General features: G+C 43.0%; 4 protein-coding genes across 7 annotated transcripts; all 4 read left to right on the forward strand.

The window, feature by feature from the left end:
* The first annotated feature begins 524 nt into the window (after window positions 1–524).
* Window positions 525–1,829, forward strand: LOC4337453 (casparian strip membrane protein 1-like). The gene is made up of 3 exons (NM_001420003.1): window positions 525–967; window positions 1,073–1,196; window positions 1,286–1,829. Exons 1-3 carry the CDS (start codon window positions 633–635, stop codon window positions 1,499–1,501), a joined length of 675 nt encoding a protein of 224 aa, NP_001406932.1. The 5' UTR covers window positions 525–632; the 3' UTR covers window positions 1,502–1,829.
* Window positions 1,830–8,749: 6,920 nt separating this feature from the next.
* LOC4337454 (pentatricopeptide repeat-containing protein At5g04810, chloroplastic) lies at window positions 8,750–21,517 on the forward strand. Of its 3 annotated transcripts, XM_026024581.2 has the most exons (13): window positions 8,750–9,591; window positions 10,524–10,651; window positions 11,098–11,238; window positions 11,459–11,545; window positions 11,630–11,783; window positions 13,572–13,631; window positions 14,022–14,450; window positions 14,527–14,822; window positions 15,281–15,410; window positions 15,693–16,277; window positions 16,460–16,693; window positions 19,818–19,947; window positions 20,945–21,517. In XM_026024581.2, exons 1-10 carry the CDS (start codon window positions 8,809–8,811, stop codon window positions 16,188–16,190), a joined length of 2,706 nt encoding a protein of 901 aa, XP_025880366.1. In that variant the 5' UTR covers window positions 8,750–8,808; the 3' UTR covers window positions 16,191–16,277; window positions 16,460–16,693; window positions 19,818–19,947; window positions 20,945–21,517. The 3 variants fall into 3 exon arrangements, with proteins under 3 accessions (XP_025880366.1, XP_015635905.1, XP_015635904.1); XM_015780419.3 differs by lacking the exon at window positions 20,945–21,517 and having other exon boundaries at window positions 15,570–16,277; window positions 19,818–20,253; XM_015780418.3 differs by lacking the exon at window positions 20,945–21,517 and having other exon boundaries at window positions 19,818–20,253.
* A 562-nt stretch (window positions 21,518–22,079) lies between these two features.
* Window positions 22,080–22,771, forward strand: LOC4337455 (protein GL2-INTERACTING REPRESSOR 1). The gene has a single exon (XM_015780423.3). It carries the CDS (start codon window positions 22,161–22,163, stop codon window positions 22,404–22,406), a length of 246 nt encoding a protein of 81 aa, XP_015635909.1. The 5' UTR covers window positions 22,080–22,160; the 3' UTR covers window positions 22,407–22,771.
* A 3,005-nt stretch (window positions 22,772–25,776) lies between these two features.
* LOC4337456 (ubiquitin-conjugating enzyme E2 variant 1C) lies at window positions 25,777–27,847 on the forward strand. Of its 2 annotated transcripts, none has more exons than XM_015780421.3 (4): window positions 25,777–25,886; window positions 25,978–26,123; window positions 26,292–26,417; window positions 27,394–27,847. In XM_015780421.3, the coding sequence occupies exons 1-4, from the start codon at window positions 25,853–25,855 to the stop codon at window positions 27,532–27,534; spliced, it is 447 nt and encodes a 148-aa protein (XP_015635907.1). In that variant the 5' UTR covers window positions 25,777–25,852; the 3' UTR covers window positions 27,535–27,847. The 2 variants fall into 2 exon arrangements, with proteins under 2 accessions (XP_015635907.1, XP_015635908.1); XM_015780422.3 differs by having other exon boundaries at window positions 25,981–26,123.
* Window positions 27,848–27,979: the final 132 nt, after the last annotated feature.

Consider the following 27,979-nt stretch of genomic DNA (forward strand, 5'->3'; position numbering starts at 1 on the left):
CTAAAACCGGACTGCGTTACTGTGTTAGCTCGCCACGGCGAGATTGGTAGCCGGATCCTGCACAGACGCGCTGCGTAGGCTTGAGTTTAGTCAGTATGACGTGCTCGAAATTCCCCCAGCATGAGAGGCTCAGGAAACCGAGAAAGCTGGGAGTTTTTCCTAGCTCGGCGCTGGAGCCAAGCAGGACAGGGTACTCCTACATCCAGGCTTACGGCAATATTGCGGCTGCCGCTGCCAGCGCAGCGCACAATGCACGCACGAATGAAACACCATTCTGCTGCACTTGCAATCGATTTCGGTACGTTACTACTGACCCAAAGCTTTTGTTTATTCCGTGTGTCAACGAACGCCACTAGCGACTAGTGCATCTGTTGCTACTATGCCCGGCCGCTTCGCGTAGCAGTTGTCAACCACTCTTAACTCGGCAACTCCGCTTTATCTCGCACACTCACTCTGTCCACGAACCACACCACCCTACCCGCTGCACAAACCTCTGCACAAAACTTACCTATAAATCCATCTCATCTATTCATGCAGATGCAACTCGTGCACAGCTCTCATCTCGCAGCCAAAACCACTTTACTATCTCGCAGCCAACCTGTAGCAAAAGCTAATCAAACTAGCTATCAATCATGAGCTCCGGCGAGCCTGCCGCCGTCAGCATCCCCATCCACGACCACCATGGCAAGGCCCCGGCCACCTCCTCCGCCGTCCCTGCTGCTGCTGCTGCTGCGCCCGCCGCGGCTCCCGCGGTGGCGCCACGCAAGGTCGGCATCCCGTTCTTCCGGCGCGGCGACCACCACCGCGGCAGCCGGTGCCTCGCGTTCCTCGACTTCATCCTGCGGATCGCCGCCTTCGGCCCCGCACTGGCGGCGGCCATCTCCACCGGCACGTCCGACGAGACGCTCTCCGTCTTCACCGAGTTCTACCAGTTCCGCGCCAGATTCGATGACTTCCCGGCCTTCCTGTCAGAATCACATATCATCACACATCCAACTCGATCACCCAAATTAACCATCGATTATGCCATTCAAACTGATGATGATGATGATCGGATGCATATGCTTTGCAGGTTCTTCTTGGTGGCGAACGCGATCGTGGCAGGGTACCTGGTGCTGTCCCTCCCTTTCTCCGCCGTCCTCGTGATAAGGCCTCAGACCATCGGCCTCAGGCTTCTCCTGCTCGTCTGCGACATGGTATGTATCTTAATCTAAGCAATGAAATGGTTTCTTTGGATCGATAGATTTGGCTCCTGATGAGAATTGATTTGATGCGTGTACTGCAGATCATGGCGGCGATGCTGACGGCGGCGGCGTCTGCGGCGGCGGCGATCGTGGACCTGGCGCACAACGGCAACCTGCGGGCGAACTGGGTGGCCATATGCATGCAGTTCCACGGCTTCTGCCAGCGAACCAGCGGATCCGTCGTTGCCTCCTTCCTCACCGTCGTCATCCTCATGTTCCTCGTCATCTTGGCCGCCTGCTCTATCCGCAAGCGCTAGCTTAATCATCTTGCTAGCTAATTAAAAAAGATTGTGCTTAATTATACATGCATATAATATTTACGTTTGATTTCTATCTGCATGCGCGAGCGAGTGCGTTTTTATTTTCGAATTGTAATCCTCTTCTGTACTACATGCATTTCTTTACTTGTGAGCATTGGCATTGGCGAGTGATCGAGCAGTAGTGCATTGTAAAAGTTCACCTGTGCATCTATCGTTTCACTTTCTTTCTTTCTTGTAAAAGATCAACGTTGTGTGATCATCGTGCTCTGTAATCTGAATTGAACAGCTTGTTTAAAACAAACATTCTGTTATCTCTGGTGTCAAACATGTCTAATAAATATCTTATTTTGTCGGCAGGTTCTTTTAATAATGTCAGATATGGAGTAGTCATTAATATATGAACACAATGCGCAACTCAACAAATTTATATAGTCTTACGGATATTTTTTTTATAAACTAGCATAATATTCATGCTTTGCTATGGATAAAATACTCATACTTATTTGAATATATGTGTACTCACTTGATTAAAAATAAAATAAACTACTACATAATATTATAAAATATCATGAAATAATTTGTACAACATGCAAAAGCAATTATGTTGGGCTGATGTCAAAATCACTGCAACTGCTATTATCTTTTATATATAGTAGTATTGATTCAGTCTTACCTATTTTGTTTTTTTTAAACTAATATAATATGCCCCTACATTGTAACGGGCCATGTCCGTATAAGTGTGACCGGGATAAAACATTTAGATCCAGTTGTTACTTACTTACTTACTTGTGCTAAGTGTGTGGGCGCGTGGTGGAAGAAGGGGATGGAAAGAGAATGACTCCGTTTTTAAGGTAGGGTAAGAGCATGCCCAACAGTTTTCTAATATTTAACTCCCGAAAATTCTAAATTAGGACTATCAAAATAAAAATTAGGCTCAACAACCACTCCCTTCTCCAAGAGAAACCTAAAAATTAAATCCCAATAATTTGTTGGTTTGCCACATAAGTATGGTGGGACCACTTGAGAGTTGATCGGCCTCTCCCCTCTCCATGTACGAACACCCGATACTCCTCTTCCCCTGCCCGCAGGCGGAGCCGCCTCATAGTTCGTCGCGATCGGACTGCTGTTCTTATCTTAATCTGTTGAAAAACGAAACATTAAGAGCATACTGTAGCTATTCGTGTTATCAAGGAGGTAATCCCCTAGCCAATATCATTGATCCGTTGATCCCTAGCCAAACGACAAGTTGTTGATCATGTACAGCTCTTCTGCCGCAAAAAAACTGATAACTGATAAATGCATCCAGATTTATTTCAATAGCAATCAGTAGCAATTTAGCAGCACTTCAGCATCGTTTCAGCGGCATTTCAGAACAGTTGCAGCAATCAACATTTTAGAACATCTGCAGCAATCAGCAGCAGGCAGCAGCAGCATTTCAGAACAGCAGCAACAATCAGCATTCAGTACAGCACCAGTACATACTCCACAGCACATACCCACGAAAAACATCAGCATATACTTCCTGCTAATATTTACTCTTATACAGTTATACTTCCTGTAAATATTTTCGTGGTCTCTCTCTCTCTATATATATATTAACTGGTGCACCATGGAGCCCAGGCTCCAACTTAATCCACCGTCCATTTGCTTTAGAATGCGTGCTTTTTAAAACCAGAATATTGAACGAATTAGTGGGTTTAATCCATTTAACCCGTTAGGAAAGATTTGCATCAGGTACCATTCCATTTTTAATTCGCATTCATGTATTTCCAAAGGACGTACGGATTTTGAATGTCATTATGTTTCTATATCATAGATCGTCCAAAAAATCAGCCCCGTTAATTACGTTGAATTGATTTCTTTTCCATTTATATGAATTTTTCTTTTTTTTTGCACGTATATATATAAACCATCCAACGATACTCAAAATTTTACAATTTAATTAGCTGCATGCGCTCCGCCGGCCGGGAGTACTTCTACCCTCGTTGCTGCGAGCTTGCACCATGCCGGGACGCCGCCGGTCGTCCGCGAGGTTCATCGCTGCCGGTTCGTCGGCGAGGTTTCGTTGCCGTCGCCAGTCGCTAGCTTCGTCGCCACGCCGTAATGCGCCATCGGTTGTCTGTGAGATTCGTCGCCGGCACCCCGGTCGTCCGTGAGGTTCGTCGTCGTCACTGCCGGTTTCCCCGTGAGGAGGTTCGTCGCTGCCGTCACCGGCGATGACGTGGTTTCATGTGTAATTTATTTTAATCTATTCTTATATTTTGGCGGGTTCCGGCTCAACTGTTTTGCAGGTTGAGTACTGACAATTTTCTTTGTTTGTCAAGACCTTAAGACGGTGATGGATCCTACTAATAATTAAGTTGTTGGTTCATCCTCCTATAGTGATCCAATGACTGTACACGTATGCTGCCGCAGGATGATCAGGAGAAGATGGTCGTAGGAAGAAGAAGCACTAGTTGGATGCACGCACTAGGAGCTAGTAGGCTGTTATTCAAATTAACTTGAAAACTAATTTGAATATACAATAATTCTAGAGTATACAAAAAAAAACTTGTGTCGGATACCTTTGATCGCATCTATATGACCACAGATTTTTCTAGAATAAGAAAAAACAGCTAGTTTTAAACATTTGTGTTAATCACTTATCACTGATCACTGAAAGAATAATAATTTTAAATGTGAAGCACTAATATTAAGACGAATAGACTCAGTCAGACAGGTTTCACCACACTCAACTCGCAAAATATCCAATCATACTTTCGAAATTTAACGGAAGTTTCAAAGTTCCATGGTTCAATTGCGTCGGCATTAGGTATATTTTGTCGCATACTTAATTAGCCACAGTTATATAACGAAAGGATTTTTCAAACTACTTTCTCCGTTTCAAAATGTAAGTCATTATTCTAGCATTTTTCATATTTATATCAATGGTAATATGAATCTAAATAGATATATATGTCTATATTCACTAACATAAATATAAATGTGGGAAATGTTAAAATGACCTACATTGTGAAACGGATGGAGTATGCTATACTGATGGGAAGTGCTAGTTTTGCATGTGTGGGAGATGCTATATATACAGATACACGTCAATACATACATTAACTATACTAGGCATAGAATACCCAATCTGTAGTACTTAAACATAAGTTTCCACATTGACTAAATTTACCCAAACTATGTTATTTTTTTTCACGCGCATTTAGACAGGTGCGTACCCAACTAGAAATGGGTATTTTTCCAAAATATGCATTTCAGTGGGTATATGAACGTACTTCAAATCTTGATTTCCTGGAACCATGAGGTCCCAATTCATCATCCTTGCCCAATTTATTAGTTTGTACTCTAGAATATATTATACCTAGTTTAATAATATTTCATAATTGTGTGTTTAAAATACTCTTAATATCCATGTTCATTAAAAAAAATTATTCCACGGTCATTCAAATTAATACGAAGTATTTTGGTACTATGTATATACTCCCTCCGTCCCAAAAAAAACTCAACCTCGTACTACGATGTGACACCTCCTAGTACAATAAATCTAAACATACTCTATGTCTAGATTTGTTGCTTTTTTTTTGGGATGGTGTATCTACTATCCCACTATTCCATAAATATCAGAACCTAAAATTCATCTACATGGGCAGGATATACGTACCACACAAGGCTTATATACCTACATCTACATCTGGTCAGCTACCTAGCTAGAGTAGAAAAATACTTAACTAAAAGGCCCAGCAAATTTCAAATTCAGTTCAAGAAAAAAAAAAGCTTCATGCAAAATTGTGTGTGTTTCAGATGCATTTAGATAGGTATATACCTAATTAACTAGAAAACACAGCACACAGGGCTTATACCTACATCTACATGTAACTAGTTACATCTGGTCAGCTACCTAACTAAAAAGCCTAGCTAGTTTCAATTTCAGTTCTAAGAAAAAAAAATAAGCTTCTTGAAAAATCAAATTATTTTTCACACGCATTTAGATAGGTATATACCAACTAGAAATATGTATTTTTTTCCAAAATATGCATTTTTAAGGGTATATACCTAGTACGTGTGTTTAAACCGGTATATACTCAAATAGAATCATGATACGTCACATACCTACCTACATCTACATCTGGTTAGCTACCTAGCTAGAGTATAAAAAATACTTAACTAAAAGGCCTAGCATATTTCAAATTCAGTTCAAAGGAAAAAATAAGCTTCATGGAAAATCAATTTTGTTTCAGGTGCATTTAGATAGGTATATACCTAATTAACTATAAAACACAACAAACAAGGCATATACCTACATCTACAAGTAACTAATTTGTCAGCTACCTAGCTAGAGTAGAAAAAAAAACTTAACTAAAAGGTCTAGCTAGTTTCAAATTCAGTTAAAAAAAAGCTTTTTGAAAAATCAATTTTTTTACGCGCATTTAGATAGGTATATACCAACTAGAAATATGTATTTTAACAAAATATGCAGTTTTAAGGGTATATACCTAGTATGTGTGTTTAAACCGGTATATACCCAAAGAGAATCATTGATACGTCGTCACACATACCCAATATACCGGTATACGTGTTTAAATACTAAAAAATATGCGTGCTCTAAATGGTATATTATACCCAATTAAATGGTACATCTAAACTGCATGCATGTACGTACCTAGCCGCTTGGTAGTAAGGGTGAAAACAGGACGGGTATTTCCTGCTTGACCGCCCGACCGTATTAATTCGGAACAAATTTGGCTCAGAAATTCGGGTACCCAAAATTTTATACGGATATAGGGTTCGAATACGGGTTATTTTTGGTGGATATGGGATCGGGTTCGGGAGCGCAGTATTCGACGGATACGGAAATACGGATACTACCCGAATATATATACGGATAGTACCCGTATTACGTAGTCTGTACAACCAACCAACCAGATTTGAGGCAAGCTAGCCAAAAAGCCAACAACTCAGGCCCAAAACTCACCGGCCCAATAGTATTGTTAACCCGAGGAAATAGGAGAGAGATGAGGAGACCGAGTGGAGTGATTGTTCGTCTGTTCCTATTCCTGGGCGGCGGCGGCGGCTCCTGGCTCCTGCCGTCACGGGCTCTCGGCGACGGCGTCTCCTCCTGGCTCCTGCCGCGGCCGCGCCCTTGCGACGGCTGCCAGCAGCGCCACCCACGCCGGCGGCGCCGCTCCGTCACCGCGCCGGCTCCCACGGTGCTCGTCACCACCGTTGCTGCACGGCCTGCGTCGGTTGCCATCTCCGTCGTGCCGTCCTGCCGTGTGCAGGCCTGCCGTGACAGCCGTGTGCGCCAGTCGTCGTCTCCTACTGATGATTTGAGTGTCTTGTCCTTAAATATGGTTTACGTGAAATGGTTTGTGTTTTCTGGTTGGCTCAAGACTCTTGTGAAATGGTGATGTTTCCTGGTTGGCATTTGGCAAGACATGTTTCTGAGTATTATGGTATTATGTACTGGAGTACTATGTGGCTGTGAGCCTGTGACTGTGACTGTAATGACTATAAGTCTCCGTTATGAAGAATTGGTGATATTTTGGCATGTGGCTGTCTGACGTACTGTACTACTTTTAGCTTGTGGCTGTGAGCCTGTCACGTACTGTACTACTGTGTCTTGTTTCCTAAGCCCCTAATGACCTAATATAATCGCATTATGGATATATAGATTTGTTGAATGGTTATTATCTATATGGTATTTATGATTGTTTCTTCGACTTGATATCCGAATAAGTATTTGTAACCGAGAGTGTACGTATCCGTTTGGGTATGTATTCGGCCCATATTTTTGCCCGATATTATCCGAACCTATATCCGTATTCGACACTATCCGTGTCCGACCCGATTCCGATTATAAAATATAGGTTAGGATATGAGAAGGGTGAGATCCGACCCAATCCGACCCGATTTCACCCCTACTTGGTAGTACATTTGAAATGCATGCACGTTGCATACCCAAAAATTTTTGGAGCATCTTCTTCAGGTTCATCGACACAAATTAAGAAGGTCCACCTTACTTTTGTAAGAAAAATTATACTACCGAAAAAAGTCCATACTAAATGGAATTGATTTGCCATAAGTACTATATCACCAATATTAAGAAACATTTTTTAAATATGGCATATCCGATCATATGCATTAATTAAATATCATTATCATCCCATAATTAGGCTATTGTATCTGACAGCTTTTGATTCGTTGTCACCATTCCATATAAGAAATCGTTACTGGGTAGACCCGTTAACTTTCATACTCACATCAATCGATCTGATCAGAGCCAAATCCAACGGTATGTAGCATTGGTGCCCATACACTATATATATATATATATATATATATATATATATATATATATATATATATATATATATATATATATATATATATATATATATATATATATATATATATATATATATATATATATATATATATATATTGTGAGGGGATCTAGTGCCTGGTTCTCCCAAACCAGGGAGGCTGGCTGGTCCCCTCTGTCCTCTGTCGCCTGAATGTTGGAGGACGGCGGTTGAGCGGGATGGGGAGGCACCAACCCACAGAGACCATACCTGGGTGGGCGCGACGGGACACCGGCACCCCGAATCGAGGCGGCGCCGGCGACGCTACCTGCGGAAGCGGTGACGGTTGTCCTCCGCCTGGATCCGTTGAAGAAGTGAAGATGCAGCCGTCACTGCCATAGCATGCGCCGCACCTGCGAAGAGCGCCGACTCCATGGAAGCTAGGGAGATCGATGCAGGCATTCCAGCTCTCTGTGGAGAAGAGAACGCCGGCGACGGTACAGATCAAACCAGCGGCAGATGAGGGCGCAAAGAGAAAGAGCTGCGTGGAAACGTTTCTCTGCGCGCGCGCGAGGAGGCTGGTTTCCTGTGATTTCGCTGATTGGGGGATGAACGGACGCCCCTACGAGAAACCATGATTTGGGAATCATAACTATTGGGCCCGAGGATAGGGAGACTGTTGGATTAGATTTTTCAATAAAAATCCCCTAATATTAAGATTGGGATTCATTTAGCAAATCTGTTAGGCATGCTCTAAGGAGATATAAAATCAGAATTACAGGATGGGCCGAATTGTAGACGAAATCCGGCCCACCCGGGCCAGTCCAGTTGCGGAAGTAGGACGCGCGCCAAATAACACGACCCGAGCGCCAGATAGCATCCCAAAGTCGAGAACGAGACGAGACGAGCCTTATCTCCAATCCGGATTACACATCGCGTCGCGTCCGCATCCAATTCCCGGGCCATTCGAAATCCCCAACACCAGTAGCCGGCCGCGGCATGCAGTTCCTCTCGCTCTCCGCCGCCGCCGCCTCCTCGCCGGCGGCCGCCGTCCTCCCACCGAAGCCATTCAAACCCCTCTCCTCCGCGGCCCCCTTCCGTCGCCCCTCCCCGCCTCCGCCGCCTCCGTCCCCGGTGCCCTCACCCGCGCCACCGCCACCGCCGCATCGCCCTTCTCCTTCTCCTCCCCCGAACCCCCTCTCCTCCAAGCTATGGCTGTCCAGCAAGCTCTCCCCGCCGCCCCCCGAGACACTAGAGCAGCCAGAGCCTTCTACTACTACTACTACTACTACCCCGCCGCCGCCGGAACCGGAGGCGGAGGCGGAGGCGCGGCGGCAGGAGGAATTCCGGCACAAGGGGAAGGTCTTCGTCGGGAACCTTCCACTGTGGGCCAGGAAGGCGGAGATCGCCGAGTTCTTCCGCCAGTTTGGGCCCCTGGAGAAGGTCGAGCTCGTGCGCGGCCACGACGATCCCGAGCGCAACGTGGGCTTCTGCTTCCTATACTACGGAGGCGACGACGCGGACGCCGCGGCGGAGCGTGCGGTGGAGGTTGACGGGGTTGACTTCCGTGGGAGGTCGCTCACCGTGAGGCTTGACGACGGCAGGAAAGGGAGGGCCAGGGCTGAGCAGCGGGCGCGCTGGGTGAACGACGGCCGGAGGCGCGAGCCACGGTCGCCGTGGCACGAGGGCAGGGACGAGGCGTGCCGTGAGTTCCGCAGGGTGGTGGAATCACGGCCCGACAACTGGCAGGCCGTCGTCTCTGCATTCGAGAGGATACCCAAGGTGTGGCTTCTCATCTCAAAATCTATTTTCTGCTATTTCCGGTGAATAATAGGACATCAATTGCATATTATGTATTTTTTTTGAAACCAAACCAATTGCATTGTTATAGGTGTACACGTGTGTGTTTTCAAGAATGCAAAGCAGGTGAAGTTTTTCTATAAGTAATTTTGCAGGAAGCAGTACCGTTCGCATAGGAGTCCTACAAATGTCATCTGTATTTCGGAATAGGGATTAATGTGCCACTGAATAGGCACATCTTTATTATACAATGCATGTTTGAATTTACATGTTAGCAAACTTGTCATGAAAATTGTCATTTCAATGCCATCTTCAGCTGTCTGGTGTAGTTAGCGCATACTTCCCTCTTTGTAAGCAAAGTTTTGGATGTCCTGGATCTTACTTACCCATTTCTTTTTAAAAAACTGCTCCATGAGGTAATATTCATTACACAAATACCAGATGCTTCATCTTTTCCTATTAGATTTGATGCTAATTCATGTAGTCAATATATCATATAGTTCACTAGTTCAGTATATTTGTTATTTTCTTTTAGATAATGGATCCTTTATTGAACTCATTAAATCACATCGAGGTGATACAATTGTCCTCCCGACCTTTGCATTATAAGTTATAACTTTTCTTGAGAATAGGTATACAATTACTTCATTGAGATTTCTGGTTAGTGAGTGAGCAACTATATTTTTTCGAATAAAATTATAAAATGTGCCAATTCTTAATGTTCAAAAATCTCTACATTCATGGTTATGTGTTCACATCTTCCCAAGAAAGTTCAAGTGCCACAGGAGAAAAAAACAGGTCTAGCTGATGCTTATTGAATTTATTGCATTGAAGATAGAGGCATCTCATAACTCATATTACCATTAGTACATTGTTGTATGCAATGCATTGACACTTCTATCTTGATGTTTCAGCCATCAAGGAGAGAATTCGGTCTGATGATTGTTTATTATGCCAAGCGAGGTGATAAGCATCATGCTCGTGCAACATTTGAGAACATGAGAGCAAGAGGAATAGAGCCCAATGCATTTGTTTTTACAAGGTAGGTTTATTCTTTCTGCTATTTGCAAACGTTTTGTTGCTGTTCTTTTCCAATCATGGACAAACTGGTGTAGGATAAAATGTGTAGCCAGAGGATTTGTGTAAAAAAAAAACAACCCTGAAACAGACAGGCTACAGAATTTTTACTACGTAAAGATAAGAACTTACATGAGATAAACATCACGAGGGAACTGAAAGAACAGTTGGTAAGGAACCTTACACAGAATCAGACTAATTGGTTCCTTGGATCCTGGTTTGCCAGCTTGAGATAAGAAAATGTTCACTGATAAAATTGTTGACATAGAAAGCCATGTAACTTTCATGGTGTAAGCATATATGGTGCAACTGTTTATGCCTGGTATGTTAGCTTTAGCAAAATCTTTATGATTGCTCTAATTGCTGCTTGTTGATTTGCCTCCTGCATTAAATTTACTTCATTTCATGCAGCCTTGTTCACGCTTATGCAGTTGCTAGAGATATGCGTGGAGCTCTGTCTTGCGTTGAGGAAATGAAATCTGAGGGTCTTGAGCTGACAATTGTTACCTACAGTATCCTTATTTCAGGATTCGCCAAAATTAATGATTCCCAGTGAGTATTTTCTGCTCATTGACTAGAGCCTGTTCTACGTACTACTCTCACATGCTTTGTTCAGAATGAATGATAGATCTGTTATAGCTCTTTTATGCGTAGCATATTCTCATTCAGTTTTAAACATTTCTCTGTGCATTTGGCCACTTAAACATTCTCTCGTCTTTCTTGGCCCAAGGACCCTGACTTTTTGCTAATATTTTTTTATCTTGTTTGAAAGATCTGCAGATAACTTGTTCAAAGAGGCTAAGACCAAGCTTAGCAGTCTCAATGGAATCATATATAGTAACATCATACATGCTCACTGGTTAGTATTTGTCAGATTTATAAACCTCTTGGAACTTAACACTGATATGAGATTGATTTAACACTAAAGTACCTGTACTTGCAGTCAATCTGGCAATATGGAACGGGCTGAAGAACTGGTGCGTGAAATGGAAGAGGATGGGATAGATGCTCCTATAGATGTATATCACAGTATGATGCATGGATATACCATCATTCAGAACGAAAATAAATGTCTAGTTGTCTTTGAACGGCTTAAGGTATAGTGGAAACTGTCTTCTCATGGGTAACCGATCTGGCTTTCTTATATTTCTATTAAGTCCAGTTTGGTCCTCAATCCTTCTTGTGGTCTAATTTTCATTTCATGGCCAGCTTCAAGACCATTTAGTTTACACAACTAAAATGCCAAAACTGGTACAAATAACCCCTTGTATTCAAATCATCGTGTTATTATCCCATTTTACTGTGACAAAGACACATTGACAACTTGAATTACCATTGAGGTTGGTGAGTCAGCACTTTTTTTTTTTTGAGCAAGGGCGACTGCCCCCATTTCTATTACCCGAAATGGAACATAGTAGTTTACAGAGTGCAAGGAAGAAAGACATGAAGAAACAGCATAAGGGCTAGAAAAGACAACAAAAGGAAGATTACAGGTTTCTCATTCAACAGGAATTCCACACCACCGTGCATATGACCCTCCATCAACCGAAGCCGAAAGCACAAAAACAACCCCTCAACCATAGCAAAAGCTCTTCTGACATCAGTATGCTGGGCCAAACCAAAAGAACATCAACTTTCTTTTGTGTTCCTGAAGCCATGTACCTTCATCCTTCCAGTCTTCTCGTCCTAGTGTACCATCCATACTTCGAGCTGAAAACATCATTTGCTACCTGCCTTATTAGCCTGGCTCCCAGAAGCAACTTTTCTTGATTTGCCTCCAACATCTGCAGCACAGCCCAAGTTTCAATCCAATGACAAGTCAAGTAAACTACATCAATGGGATCTTAAAACGGATGGGACCTGCCTGCTGTCCTGTTCTGTTTTTGCTCCTTATCTCTCCCTCCAGATCTGGTAATCTTATATCTCCAGGATCCAAGTTTCTTTCAGATTCCGTCAGTTAGCTATTGTAACCAGTCCCTTGGCCAGACCTCACCTCTGGTTTTATTTGGAGCAAACGAAAGTACCAACTCAACTCAAAGATATTTTGGAATTCATGGCTGGTAATCAAAGACCGATTCAAGTTAAGAAATTCATTTCTGGATTTTCCAGATAGTGAGCAAAAGAAACAATGGGGCACGACAATTGCAGGCCCATGGTAGGAAGCATAGCAGAAGCTGTAGTAGGGCCAGGAGCAGTGAAGTGAGAAGCTTATCTGCCCTGATTCTGGCAGCAGCAACAAAGTGCCAGAAGTCCAGGAGTGGGTGAGAAAGGAGAGGTGGGAAGTGGGAATTTCTGGCCATGGTGGTGCTGCTCAGCCAGAAACCTTAGTGGTGCTGACCAGCGATGAAAGTATGGAACTAATGTGCTTTGTGATCATATTATCCATGGAAGCTACAAGAATGAAACCACACCCTTTCCTCTCATTAATTTCTGTATGTTCCTTTTAAATATGCATATGCATTGATGTTTAGGTGTATGAGTATTTTTTTGGGAAAATGACCTATCTGCATATCACTGCATTGCATATCTGTACAGTATCGGAGTATCTGGGAAACACAGATGATGAAGTTACTTGATCTGTGGATACAACTTTGTATCATCGAGGATGGTGTCAAGGAAATGAGGAAGAGAAAAAATAAGCATATCGCTGTTATCGGGCCACACCACCCTGTGGACTAAAATGGAGGCGGTTTTAGCTCAGGGATGTAATTTGCACCTGTTTTGATATTTGGAAGACCTGTGATAAATGGTTCTAAAGTTTAAGGGTGAAATACTGAAACGTAAAATTAGACTACAAGAGGAGTTGAGGGACCAGAGATAGATGTATTCATAATTTTTATTTTTTCTATCTCCCCTTCTGATCTGATTTTTCCTGTTTTTTGCAGGAGTGTGGCTTTAAACCATCAATAATCTCTTATGGGTGCCTTCTTAATTTGTATGTCAAGGTAAAAGTAATTCTGTTGCGTGCTTTCTTGTCAGTTTTCCTGTAATTTTGTGTGTTCCCTTAGTAGAAGGAAACAAAAAATTGTGCATCCCAGACAAGTGTTTTTTTCCCTCGTAAATTATGATGTTTAAACACTCCTTTCTGCACCATTGATTTCTATTCGTTATATGACTAGTATTCTGAATATCTAAGAGTCCTTGGATTCACCTTTTTCTGAAAGCCTAAGGCAAGGGAAGCTTTATGTCGAGTTTCTTATACATTGAACATGACAATCTTCAACTTTGAAACTCAAACCTGCCCCTTTATTATTAATTGTAAGATAGGTTACTTGAGACAACTCTTAACAGTGATCACTGATGTTGCTCTGGTTTCTTTTCTTTTCTCTTTTCAGATAGGTAAGGTTGCCAAAGCATTATCTATTAGCAAAGAAATGGAGTCTTGTGGCATCAAACATAATAATAAAACATACTCTATGCTTATCAATGGATTTATCCATTTGCACGACTTTGCAAATGCTTTCGCCATATTTGAGGAAATGCTAAGATCAGGTCTACAACCTGATCGTGCCATATACAATTTGCTTATAGAGGCATTTTGTAAGATGGGAAACATGGATCGTGCTATTTGCATTTTGGAAAAAATGCAGAAGGAACGAATGCAACCATCAAATAGAGCATTCAGGCCTATCATAGAGGGATATGCAGTTGCTGGTGATATGAAAAGTGCTTTGGATACTCTTGATCTGATGCGGCGAAGTGGTTGTGTTCCCACTGTAATGACTTACAATGCTCTCATTCACGGGCTAGTTAGAAAGCACAAGGTATTTTTCAAGTACATGCTAGTTTCTTCAAATCTAATCCTGTCATGTGGCATTTACTTTAAATTTGTGTTTATAGGTTCAAAGAGCTGTCTCTGTGCTTGATAAGATGTCCATCGCTGGCATTACACCAAATGAGCATACATACACAATCATTATGAGAGGTTATGCTGCCAGTGGAGATATTGGGAAGGCTTTTGAATACTTCACCAAAATAAAAGAGAGTGGTCTAAAACTCGATGTGTACATTTATGAAACATTGCTCAGAGCCTGTTGCAAATCAGGGAGGATGCAGAGTGCCTTAGCAGTCACTCGTGAGATGAGCTTCCAAAAGATACCAAGGAATACATTTATATATAATATTTTGATTGATGGGTAGGTGTTCTAGATAAGCTCTTTAGCCAATGTTTTTACTGACTAGTAACGATCTTTTTACCGACTCAGTACTCAGGGACGCTTGTGACCATTTATTTATGTGTTGACTGCATCGAACTACTTAGTCAACTGCTGTACTGACTCAGGGATACAAGAAAGTATTATGGAAAAAAATAATATAGGGGGTAGAGAACAACCCCTCAATATTTTTAGTAGAAGGTTGTGGTTGAACCTGTGGAGGGCTAGCACAGCGAACTGTGCTGTTAGCCAGTAGGTCCTAATAGTCTCCTCACATGAAACTATTATGATATTTCATTGGATTAGTCATACATTAGTTTTGAAAATTTGTATTATATACTGAGTTCATGTTTTATTTGAGTCTTGCTGTAATTTATGAAGTTTTATAAAAGCGGTATATTTTCCTTTTTGCCTGTTTCGTCACAAATCCTTTTGTGTAGATGGGCTCGGAGAGGTGATGTTTGGGAAGCAGAGGACTTGATGAAGCAGATGAAAGAAGATGGTGTCCCTCCTAACATCCATACTTATACCTCCTATATAAATGCATGCTGCAAGGCAGGAGACATGCAGGTACGAGAATTTTGCATTGGAATACTTAGTTTCTTACTTATTGTGAGTTGTAACCGTGTAGTGGAGATAGCCTGATTTTGATAGGATATGTGCACATGTTTTAAGGTAGCTGACCAAAATATTTTACAATGCCATGACTATATGCCCGAATTATTTCAGCACTACAGATTTACCTAGGTGGCTACATATTCAAATTTGGCACTTGTGAATGGAGAAGTATTCTCTTGGGGCCTTCTTGTAATCTATCCAATTATTTTTTTTTATAAAATGATTTGTTTGTAGAGAGCAGAAAAGGTGATTGAAGAAATGGTAGATGTTGGACTAAAACCTAATGTCAAGACATATACTACCTTGATTAAAGGTTGGGCAAGAGTGTCACTTCCAGACAGGGCATTGAAATGCTTTGAGGAGATGAAACTTGCTGGGTTGAAACCTGATGAGGCTTCTTATCATTGCTTGGTGACTTCACTTCTGTCAAGGGCAACTGTAATGGAGGGAAGTACCTACACAGGAATCATTAGTGTCTGTAGAGAAATGTCTGAGAATGATTTGACTGTTGATCTTCGCACTGCTGTTCACTGGTCTAGATGGCTTCACAAGATTGAGAGGACTGGAGGGGCACTAACAGAAGCGCTTCAGAGAATATTTCCTCCTGATTGGAATTCATTAGAATTTTTAGGAGAGCCATCCAGTTCTATAAGCATGGGGGAGTCTGATGATTACAGTGATTCAGATTTTAGCGGTGATGAAGATGAGGATCATAATATTGATGATAGCTGAAAAACTCTAGATTCCAGAGCCTGTTTTTCTTGTTCTGTGCCCTCACTTTTTGTCCTTTGGTTCTGCCAGAGTGGATGACCGAACAAGGTATTATGTGTTGAACTGTTAATATGTGTTTAATATGCCATTTCCTTTTGGTGATGTTTCTAAAAAGCACACATAATAATTCTTGAAAAGGAGTCTGCCAACAATCATTTGTCATTACTCATTGCCACTTTTTGGAGTTCCTGGAAATTGCATTGAACTAACACTCTTTGTTTCCATGGCAGCAATGTCTTTGATCAAACTGTGCCCTCACATTCAGACACCAGTGGCTTGTGGACTATCCAAGAGCGTTTGGAATCTTATAGTGCAATAAGCGTGAGCTGGCTGGCCTCTGCTGCGTTTCTTCAAGAGCAACAGTCAGTAACAGTTCTACTGGGACTGAAGACACAGGCTGTCAATGCAACAGACGAAGCTTACTCAGTTATGCGTGTAGCTGTACATATCAATGGCTGGCACAGGTAAATATTCTTGAGATATTGACAGATTCAATTGTTGTTTCTCTCCATCCTTTCAGTATAGTCCAACTTGATATAAAATCCAATTCCATATATATGTGTATAAATGCAAGTAAAGCTATACCACGTTACCAGTTACCACCCACACCCCTTCTTGGCTTGCCTTTTGTAGTGTGCCATGTGAAATGTACCGACCATGATAGAGCCTGCGTGCCCATTTTTCAACATCCAAATGTTAGGAGTGGTAGGAGCGCTTATAGGCATATGCTTGAACACCACTTTGATTGGCAGAATTTTGTAGGGGCAGCACAGTGTGCCTACAAGGTTTGGTTTTGTAACCACATCCCTGGACAAGCCGTTCGATGCTTATTTGAATACTAGTACGACAAACCAATCTGTGTCGTGGTGCTCGTAAAAGCTGAGATCATTTAAACTTGTAAGTAGAAAGTTGGACGAGCTTTTTTCTCTTCGAGAGAATGCACAGGCCCTCATGTTCTTTGTTTTGATGATCTTAAAAAAACCATAGTCAAGGTAAATAGGAGCAAAGATTGGTATCTTGCACATTATTGCGGGTTGGGCTTATTCAATGGGGGAATTCCCTATTGAAACTGAAGTACAAGTCCAATCAAGTGCTAGATGATGACTGTTTTCTCATTTAAGGTTTGGCATCTTCCAGTACAGCAGCTTCAATCAAATGGGCCTTAACGTAGCTCAGCCCGATTCAATATTACTTGGAATTGCACGCCTCTGTCCAAGCTGAAAGCTTTTACTAGTAGGACACTTGAATGCCTGCACAAGACGGCATTAATGCTGTGCTTATGAGCCCGATTTCTTGAGACTGGTGTTGAGTTTGTGCGTATGTGTGTGCTATGAGCTGCGAATCTTAGCTGGCCGGTATCTTTCATTGAATCGAAAGTGGCCTCCCCATTCAAGTCTTGCCCACAAGATAAAACAGTGCTTCATTTATGCCTGTTATTTAATTTTGCTTAGCTGCATCTCGCTTCTCCATTCATACACCATAAATTCTTTCAAAGAAATCTTGATTGTATTAGTGTTGTATTAGGCCTTTGTTCGGAGAGAAAATTTCATAGTACCAATTACCCCCTCCATCCCAAAATATAATAACTTCTATCACTAAGAGTTTGTTCCAAAATAAAATAACTTATCCACCAACATTCTCTTCCTAACTAATCATAACCCTGCACCATTTAATTTTTCCATCTACCTCCACTTCTCAACCAATCACAATATCATCATATTTAATTCTATCTACTTTCTTAATAATTGTGTTTAATCCTAAAATTTCTTATGTTCTGGGACGGAGATAGTAGCATGTATGAACAGTATGAAGTACTACAATGTAAATATTTTGCCTGAAACATGCTTTGTTTTTTTTCATGCCAAATAATTCAGTGTGATATTTGGTAATTCATACAGTATTCCTTCCTTTTATACCCACTCTAGTTTCAAATACTTGTCACTAGTTACTACTTACTACTAGCTTTTTTCCCTAAAAAAGTTACTAGCTTTTTAGCTTTGATCACTCGCCCTTTTTGCAAAAATGAAACATATGTATACTTAAAATATGTTGCATTAGCGATGTGTGTTCCATAAATACAACCAGACAACTTTCACTAATAATAACTTAATCTTTAAAAGTTATTAATGGTTAAAGGTGAAACATTATGGTTAACATTGACAAGTAAATAAAGATGGAAGGAATACATATTTTCTAAAGATAGGTACGGTCCTACAGGCTTTGTCCAGCAAAAAAAAAAGGACAGTTCTGCAGAACAAAAATATTTTGGTGGAGTTTTTAAACATTGCATCCAACAGAAGCCTTATGGTATATTTTTTTTCTATGATAAGAGAATTTATTCTGGTTTTTTACTTAAAAGAAGCTGCAACCAATTATTATAGAATTTGCAGAATGAATAGCTGCGGATTACAAAATTATGAAACACAAAGTAGAAAACTACTAAGAATACCACCCTTAAAACAAAGATCTACATCTATGGTTAGTCAGAGGGGAGTAGATTCTAATCCCTCGAGGGGATATCCCTTCGTATATCTTTTTCTTCCAAATTCGATGCAAATAGTTGTGAAAAATTCTGAAAAAAATTGACAACGTAGAGTATAATGATACCTACTAGTCCACCAAAATTCATGTTCAAATTCGATCTACACATCGAGAAACAAAAAAGACAAATTTAGATATAAACAGTACGTTACTATTCATACGCTGAATTTGTCTTTTTTATATCTCGACGTGGGAGTTGAGTTTGGACTTAAGATTTTGTGAAGTTGTATATATGTGTTGTATGAATGTTGTCAAATTTTTCCAGAATTTTTCATAACCGTTTAGATGGTTTTTGAGCAAACGAGCGAACATCCCCTCGAGGGATTAGAATAGTTTCCCTTAGTCAGAGTATGTTTAACGTTGTTTGCTCCAATGGTTATAAGTTGTACAGTCTCTGAAACCAGCAGCCGATCTTTGTCGATCGAATTTCGATCCCATCACTGCCGATGAACTGACATTGAACCAAAACGGAAGAAGCCTTATGGTATGGGTGGAGAATGAAAATAGGAAAGAGACAGGAAACATCTTTATTCCTAAACTAGTACTCCCTCCGTCCCATAATATAAGGGATTTTAGAGGTATGTGATGTTTCCTCGGACTACGAATCTAGATCACATCCCTCTAAAATCCCTTATATTATGGGATGGAGAGAGTAACAATTAATAGGAAATGACACAACAGGATAGCAGAAACTGAAAACTTCCTTTCATTTTCTGGGGAAAAAAGGGGAAATTTGACGTTTGGAGCTCATCTGTAGTGGAGATTTAACTGTTCCAAAAGTTTAGAATAGTGGCAGCTATGTTGATACAGCACTATGTTATCTTTTCTCAGCAGACGTGCTGGTAAAAAAAATTTAGTGCGAAGGGACCATTGCTAGTTGGCCCTTACTTTTATATTACTGTAACTGATCCAGAATTAAATTTCTACCTATTTTCTTTGAAAGAGCACGAAAGCACATATCAATAATTTTGGTAATATTATTCATTTATCATAATCTATTTTGCTATACGCTCCGACCACTGCACAATGACAGTATTTATTTCGCAGAGAGGCCAACAGGAGCTATAAAATGATGTTCCGATTGCTGTTAATTACCTGGAAACTGTACTGTACTGGGCGAGTGATGAAGGTAGGATGGAAGCGCCAAGCTGCTGTGAACAACTGAGGGAAAATTCAGGTGTAATTTCCTCTCTAGTCTCTAGAATTACAAGGCAAGGTATATATTTTTAACGTTTTTGTTTATGAATAGAAGATGAGCTATGCTTAGATTATGGATTGTATAGTACCCGCCCATTGAGGCTGGGCTGGGTCCTCCAGAATATATACCCCTGCATGTGTCACTGACATCATTTGGTCGACATGATAGAAATATTTGGGAGCAAACCCTAGTAAGTGCACTCATAGTAGGGTATAACTAATACTCTATTTGTATAAACTATAAAGAAATGCAAGTACCACCCGCTAACTGAATTAGTAATTGCTATAAGGAGTTCTCACGTTTATTTAGCCACGTGATCATCAAACTGAGCCATCCATTGGACAGAAGTGTCTGTGAGATATCAATGGTTAGTATATGATTGTCAGTAAAGGGGTTCTATCAACGTAACTATATACAGGATGTGATGATCTCTAGCCACCTGTAAATATGTTTTGCAAAATACTGTACTCCTAATTAAAGGGAGTTAGCTGTTGTAGCATTCAAGTCACTGGTGGAGAAACCATCTTTGGTCGGTCGGCCGAAATCCACAATAGTCTCGGTTCCACTAAAAACCGGGACTAAAGATCATCTTTAGTCCCGGTTGATGGCTACAGCGGGCATATTTGATCTTTAGTCCCGGTTGGTGTTATCAACCGGGACTAAAAATAATCTTTAGTCCCGGTTCTAAACCTATCAGGCCTTGTCAGGCCCCCCGGGATCTTTAGTCCTGGTTGGTGTTACCAACCGGGACTAAAAATAGGCTCTTTAGTCCCGGTTGGTGTTAATAACCGGGACTAAAGATCCCGAGGATAGCGCACGCACCAGCCCACGCTTCTCTCTCTGAACCTTGTGCATGCGCAGCCTCTCTCTCCACCCTTATCTCTTTTTATTTTCCTTCCTTATCTTCATCCTCTCCATCCTTCTCCTTCCATCCTCCCCTTCTCTTCTCTCACCCCCTCTCCTCCTCCCCTTGCAGAGGCAGCCGGCGGCGGCGGGATGGAGGCCGGGCGCAGGCTAGCGGCGGCGGGATGGAGGTCGGGCATGGGCTGGCGGCGGGCGGCCGGTGGCGGCGGGATGAAGGCCGGGCGCGGGCTAGGGCTGGCGGCGGGATGGCGGCCGAGCGCGGGTTGAGGCTGGCGGCGGCCGGCCGGCGGTTGCGGCCGAGCGCGGGCTGGGGCTGGCGGCGGCTGGCCGGCGGCGACGGGATGGCGGCCGGGCGCGGGCTGGGGCTGGCGGCGGTCCGGCGCGGGTCGGCGGGATGGAGGCCGGTCGCCGGCGGCCTCGCCCCCCCCCCCCCCACCCCTAGATCCGGCCGGATCTGGAGCGGCGGGATGGGTGGCCGGCCGGCGGCGGGATGGGAGGCCGCCCGGTGAGTCTTTTTTTTGATTTTTTTTATTTGTGGTTTGGATGTTTTTATCTGTGATTGAATGTATGAATCTGTGATGTGGTGACTGAGTATGTGACTCGATGTTGTCAATGAACCTATGAATCAATATTGTGAATATATTTGTGATGTTGTGAACGAATATGTGAATGAATTTGTGATGAATCTGTGAATTGTGCTGTGGAGTTGTGATGTGGATTTGGGGTTCAATTTGACGATATGCATACCACTCGATTCGGAAGAAAATAAAAAAAAAGCAGAAAAGAAAAAAAGAAAAAAAAGGACCAGCTAGACTGCCGCTACCCTCTCTTTAATCCCGGTTGGTGTTACCAACCGGGAGTAACTAAAGATCGATTTTTAGTCCCGGTTTTTTCACCCGGGACTAAAGATAGCGATCTTTAGTCCCGGATTGGTAGTCCCGGGTTGAAAACCGGGACTACAAGGGGGTTACGAACCGGGACTAAAAAGCACTTCTCCACTAGTGAGTGCAGGCGCCATGCATGCATATATGCATGACATGGCATGCCTTCCCAATGGCACAGCACAGCACTTATATATAGCGGTGTCGGATGAGATGGAGGCGCACCACACTCATTCTCCCACAAGACAAACATAGCCTTCTCTCTTCCTGTACCCACTCGCCATTACACAGTGCGTCCTCCTCCATCCGTATTGCACTCCCCCTAGCTATAGCTATATTACTCACCTTCTCTCTTTAAGCCTGTCTAGTAGGAGTAGCTCGTTAGCTACATATAGGACGTATAGCTAAGGTTTGGTTAGCTTGGTTAATTGTTAGCTGGTGCGATCGATGGCCGGCACGGCGGAGTCGCCGGCGAGCTCGTGCGTGTCGTCGGACGCGGAGGAGGAGGCGGCGGTGGCGAAGCCGATGGTGGTGGCCGGGTGCCCGCAGTGCCTCATGTACGTGATGCTCTCGGAGGAGGAGCAGCAGCCCAAGTGCCCACGGTGCAAGAGCCCCGTGTTGCTGCACTTCCTCCACGGCGCCGCCGCCGGCGCCGGCGCCGCCGCCAGCAGCAAGCCGCCCTCCAAGACCTAGCTCCTCCATATCCGGTTCTCAATCTCTCCCAGATGGTCGGCCGCCGTCCGTCGTCTTAATTCTAACGCATCCATGTATTATGTTTAATTTTTCTCTCTCGATCGCTAGCTAGCTGTAGTTCCCTTTTTCTAGTAGTAGCTGTTATGTTTTTTTCTGTCATTCGATCTGTGTGTCTTTAGTTAATCTGCACCTCCTCTGTAGCTTGGTCGATCGATCAGGTTAATTTTGTCAAATTAGCACTATTAGCTAGCTAGTAGCTAGACCAGAGGATCAAGCATGCATCATCCCTTCCCAAATGATCTCCTACTCCGTGGTGCAGTTGCATGCTTTAACCATCCTATTAATGAATCTGCCATCATTCTCAATTGTTTTGCTTGTTACAGTATTAGTTAGTTGCATATGCATGTGTTCTTAACGATCGAGCGATCGATATGATCCATTTCCATGGTTTGGTTTATGTCTTTTTTCCTTCTACTATACACTGATGAAGCAGGTTTCCATTAATTGGAGAAGGTGGTTAATTTCATCGTCTCTCAGTTGATTGATCGATCAATCGATCTCTGCTGCTGCTGCGTTACGTACGTACTTTGGCTTAATTGTGTTAGCTGGATGGAAAGGATGCGTGATGAAAAATCAACCTCCAGCTAGCTTTAGCTAGTCAGGGGACGGGAAAATAAATACCAGTAGTGATGAATCAAATTAAAGTAGAGTCGAACTTATGGTAGATGGATGGGGCGATCGATCGTATCATGAAAAACGTGTGCCCGTTTTAATTAGAGATCAAGTGGAGAGTAGAGTATATGGACGCATGGAATAGCAGCTGATGAATATGAATGAATTGAAAATGAACAGAGCTATAGGCCGGCAATCATTAGGGGCAGTTGAGAGGAGGAATTATTCGGGGCTTAGCATGCACGTCAGTTCGTCATCAAGAACACATTTATACCCACCGTCCTTCTTTCTTCTTTTCTTCAGGATATTTACGAGTTCCTTTTTCTTGGCGTGATTTCTGTGTGCGATGCCAGAAAAAGGCCGAATCGGTCAGTCTGAGACTGAACCTGGACGCTGACCCTGAACTGCAGAACTGACTGGGCCGATAGATTCGAGAGGATGAGGCATGCATCCACGTTTATTTTCTTCCTTTTCGACGCGTCCGTTTCTACTGACAAAAAGGAGCGCTGCCATCCGGGCTCTGCCCACGCTGAAACTATCAACAGATCACGCTGAAACTATGAACAGACCATCAGATGCTCCCAGGGAAGAAGCCAGCTAAAAGCTTTGGTTTGTGCATGGAGGGGAGAGCCAGCGATCGACTTTATCCTGTCACTGAATTTGCCTGGAGGATGACGTTAGAATGTGGAGGGAAGAGATAATACGTTAGTTTTTTTTTAAAAAGAAGGATAATGTAAAGGTGTCCGCAAAATAAAATGTAACAGAAAATGGATTAAAAATGAAAAACTAAAGGATTTTGTTTTTTAGTTTCTTCAATAGTGGATCAAAAGGATTAAAGAATAAAAATACTGAACGTAACGATGCAGCGGTGGAGTCAGATATTAGAGCATCCCCAGCAGCTACTCTAACCGATCCTCCATCCTTCATTTGGCGTATAGAAGGGGAAAAACGGCTCCAACAGATGCGCTACTAGGCACTCCAAAAGTGACGGATGCGCCAAATTAGGAGAGAGAGAAGAGGCAAAAATGGAGTGTCTCTCCTCTCACGCCCTTTTGCAACAGCCGCCTCTCTCGCTCCAATCCGGACTTCAGCGACCATCTCCCTCTGGCGTGACCCCACCTCCATCGCCGTCGTCCCCAGCCGGCGAAGGAGAGCTCCCTTGCCCGTTTTTGCTTTTTTTTTTCAGCGAATCGTGGAGAGAGGCGTACTAGATCTGGACCGTCGTCCGCCGCGTGGCCGCTGCTTGCCGCTGGCGTGCGCGTGGTCCCTCGTCCGCCGCCGTCGCCCTGTGCGTGGCCTCCGCTTCGCCAGCTGCCGCCCCTCGCCAGCCGCCGTCGCCCGGCGCCCACCGCCTTCCTCCTCCGCCGCTTGCCGCCGCCACCCCTCGCCCGCTTCTCCTCGCTTCCTCCCCGCTTCTCCTGCGCCGCTTCTCGAGAGTTCGAGTGAACAGTGAATAAGAAGATAAGGGACATGTGAAAAAATAAAAAATAATATAAATGGATGGTAGTTGAAGTATATACTATTAAAATATAAGAGGATGAGATATAGAGCATGTAATATGAATGATCTGTTGGAGTTGAGAGAAATATAAAGGAGAAATCTTTTTTAAATGACCATCTAAATAGGCATATGGAGGATCGAATATGGATGAGCTGCTGGGGATGCTCTTAAATGTTATGGCTGAGTTGAGGCTCAACTGAACAATTGCTGGTTTCCTCTAAAATTTACGTGGTGATTTAAGAGACTTAAACTTGATTTTGAAGGTCCTAGGGAGCCACCCCCACATTGTTCATACGGTATATTAGTTTTTTTTTTGTTAGAACTTTCATATAGTCATCGCTTATTTCTCTATCACGCTCCCCTTCCTGCACCTAGGAGATTTCCTATGGTAAATCACCATATTGATCTTCTGGGTCGTCACACTAGTAAAACGTTTTTCACTCCCAGAAGGGGAAGTAAACCCTGCACCTGCACGCACCCTCTTGAAAACCGATTATAGAGGAGGAAGGAGACAGTTTAACAAGTGGAGAGATGGCAAAACACAGGAGTTTGTGTACATGGGATGTTTGGTATTCCTTTCGTTTCATATTACAACTCATTTGACTTTTTTTATATATTTTTTTAAGTTTGACAAAATTATCAAATTTATAGAAAAATATTGTAGTATTTTTTAAAAAATATTATCAAACTATATTCAATGTTAGATTTAATAAAAACTAATTTCATATTTTAGGTATTATTAAATCTTTTTATAAATCTATTTAAACTTGACAAAGTTTAATTAGAAAAAAGACAAATGATTTATAATATATTTATAATATGAAACAGAGGGAGTTTGTATGAGATATTGGAGCCGTTGATGTGCAAGTCCAACCCTCAAATAATCAGTGGGGATTGTCTGCAGTACTACACATGCAGTAGCAGCCGCTGATATATGGGACCGAGTCCACCTATCAGCCACTGCCACTGTAAATGCAGCATTGTAGAGCATCCATGTCCCCCCTGTAATAGCCCAAGTCGCCTGGCACCGACGAACGAAAAGGAAAGCCGAAAAGGATATATGAATGCAGGCTGAGGGAGGGGACAGATTCGGGCGGGCCGGCCGGTGCGTGGATTGCACGCACGCACTCCCTCCGCAAGTGGCCGCACCCACAAAATCGCCCTCCTTTTTATCCCTCCCGCCCACGCTCTCACACCCGCCGGCTTCTCCTTGTCTCTGCTCTCCACACGCGGAGTGGAGGAGGGATTAATCGGAAGCATATCAATCGGCGGCCATGACGATCGGCGGCGCGTCCTCCAGCGTCGTAGGTACGCAACGCATGCGCCCGAACCGATCATTCCTTGCATATCTTGGATGGATGCTGGGTTTTGATTGATTGATTGATCCATCATATCGCAGTAGTGCCACGCAACTTCCGGTTGCTGGAGGAGCTGGAGCGTGGCGAGAAGGGCATCGGCGACGGCACCGTCAGCTACGGCATGGACGACGACGGCGACGACATCTTCATGCGCTCCTGGACCGGCACAATCATTGGACCACTCAACGTACGTACGCTCGCAACCCCCCCGCTGTGTACATATATATTTGCATTGACATCCTGCTGCAGATTGATACTTCTCATCGATCGACCACGCATGTGCTCACTGCTGCATTTTTCATCATCTGGTTGGTTGCATTTTCATCTGGGTTGTTGATTGGTTGGTTGGTTGCAGTCTGTGCACGAGGGGCGCATCTACCAGCTGAAGCTCTTCTGCGACAAGGACTACCCCGACAAGCCGCCCACCGTGCGCTTCCACTCCAGGATCAACATGCCCTGCGTCAACCCTGACACCGGACTGGTTCGTATGCTAAAAATTCCCTCCCTTTGTTGTTTACCACCACCACCTGCCCATTGCACATGCCACCACTTCAATTCCCTCATCTTGGTATTATTACTCATTCTGCCTTCTAATGACCAACGGGTAAAGCACACAGGAATATATATTCTGCCAGCAAATTGATTGCTGCCCACCTGAACATGCTCTGATTTTGCAAGTTTTTGAAAGAACTTGCACTGATTGATGTTATACATAGTACTGTTTGATAGTAGTTGCTTCCAATTAGATTAACGGTGTGCTTAGTTCACGTTAAAATTGAAAGTTTGGTTGAAATTGGAACGATGTGACGGAAAAGTTGGAAGTTTGTGTGTGTAGGAAAGTTTTGATGTGATGGAAAAGTTGGAAGTTTGAAAAAAAAAGTTTGGAACTAAACTCGGCCTAAATTAAAGTTCAGCAGCAACTGTAAATCTGAAATTCTGATGAATGTTGAAGTACCACCTATACCATACCTTTGTTTATAACATACTGATCCTCTGCATACTTGAAATGCTGCTGACTGCGGCAGCAAGATCTATGAACTGCGTCACTGCATGCATTCCTGCATGTCATGATTCCTTTGATACGCAGGAAGGACCGAAGGATGTTTGAATCATATTGCTGCCTGCACGCTAGTGTCTGAATTTTGCCAGGAAAGATCTTCAGTTTCAAACAGATAGACATTCTAATGCTGAAGTGATTTCAATAGGTTCATTAGGTTGTAATGATGTGATTGTTTCACTGGAAGGTTACTGAATTTCACCTGAAAACACTGCAAAATTATGCAGAAATTGATACCATAGACACATATAGCTAGAAAGGTTCAGAATGTTAGTAAGTTATTACTGCTAGTACTTACCAATTCAATTACAATTTAAACCTGTGGGTTCTGAATTCTGATTACACACGCCTTAATGAGATGGTGAGAATTGATTGTAATCATTTCACTTTACTTCATCAGGTCGAAAGCAAGAAGTTCCATATGCTGGCAAACTGGCAGAGGGAGTACACCATGGAGAATATCCTGACGCAGCTGAAGAAGGAGATGGCCGCGCCGCACAGCCGCAAGCTGGTTCAGCCTCCAGAAGGGACCTTCTTCTAGTCATACCGTGAGATGTTCGAGGGCATGTTCCTGTTGCTGCTGCTGCTGCTATATACTCATATAGGATTGGATTGCTATCTCTGTCCATGGCACGCACCGTTCGTAACTATCACCTGCCCCCAAATCTGTCACCTGAAAGGTAGTAGTACTAGATGTGTATGTAGTGCAGTGTTGTTGGTAATTACTGAATCGCCTTGCTAATGCCTAATGGCTGCCCTGCTTGCTATCATATGCATGCCAATGTGAAGGACAGGTTTGGCTTGGTTTGAACGCTGAGAGAGATTGAATAACACGAGACCTCCTGTATCTGGCACCGTATAGACTCCTATGATTTATGCATGTGTGTTAAGACTAACAAGTATTTTATCCCGGTGCCATTTTCTTGGCGACATGGGCACCTGCCCACAGCCCATTATTAGCGGGCTCGTCGGCTTCAATTTTGGGT

This window comes from Oryza sativa, chromosome 4, assembly GCF_034140825.1.
Source record: "Oryza sativa Japonica Group chromosome 4, ASM3414082v1".
Classification (NCBI taxonomy): Eukaryota; Viridiplantae; Streptophyta; class Magnoliopsida; order Poales; family Poaceae; genus Oryza; species Oryza sativa.

Excerpts from the sequence above, each read along its gene's own strand:
- LOC4337453 (NM_001420003.1), top strand. The coding sequence starts at position 633 with ATGAGCTCCGGCGAGCCTGCCGCCGTCAGCATCCCCATCCACGACCAC. Across the intron at positions 968-1,072 it reads GATGACTTCCCGGCCTTCCT|GTTCTTCTTGGTGGCGAACG; the intron begins GTCAGAATCACA and ends TATGCTTTGCAG. Across the intron at positions 1,197-1,285 it reads TCCTGCTCGTCTGCGACATG|ATCATGGCGGCGATGCTGAC; the intron begins GTATGTATCTTA and ends CGTGTACTGCAG.
- LOC4337454 (XM_026024581.2), top strand. The coding sequence starts at position 8,809 with ATGCAGTTCCTCTCGCTCTCCGCCGCCGCCGCCTCCTCGCCGGCGGCC. Across the intron at positions 10,652-11,097 it reads AATGCATTTGTTTTTACAAG|CCTTGTTCACGCTTATGCAG; the intron begins GTAGGTTTATTC and ends CATTTCATGCAG. Across the intron at positions 14,451-14,526 it reads GGCTAGTTAGAAAGCACAAG|GTTCAAAGAGCTGTCTCTGT; the intron begins GTATTTTTCAAG and ends TTGTGTTTATAG.
- LOC4337455 (XM_015780423.3), top strand. The coding sequence starts at position 22,161 with ATGGCCGGCACGGCGGAGTCGCCGGCGAGCTCGTGCGTGTCGTCGGAC.
- LOC4337456 (XM_015780421.3), top strand. The coding sequence starts at position 25,853 with ATGACGATCGGCGGCGCGTCCTCCAGCGTCGTAG. Across the intron at positions 25,887-25,977 it reads CGCGTCCTCCAGCGTCGTAG|TAGTGCCACGCAACTTCCGG; the intron begins GTACGCAACGCA and ends ATCATATCGCAG. Across the intron at positions 26,418-27,393 it reads TCAACCCTGACACCGGACTG|GTCGAAAGCAAGAAGTTCCA; the intron begins GTTCGTATGCTA and ends TTACTTCATCAG.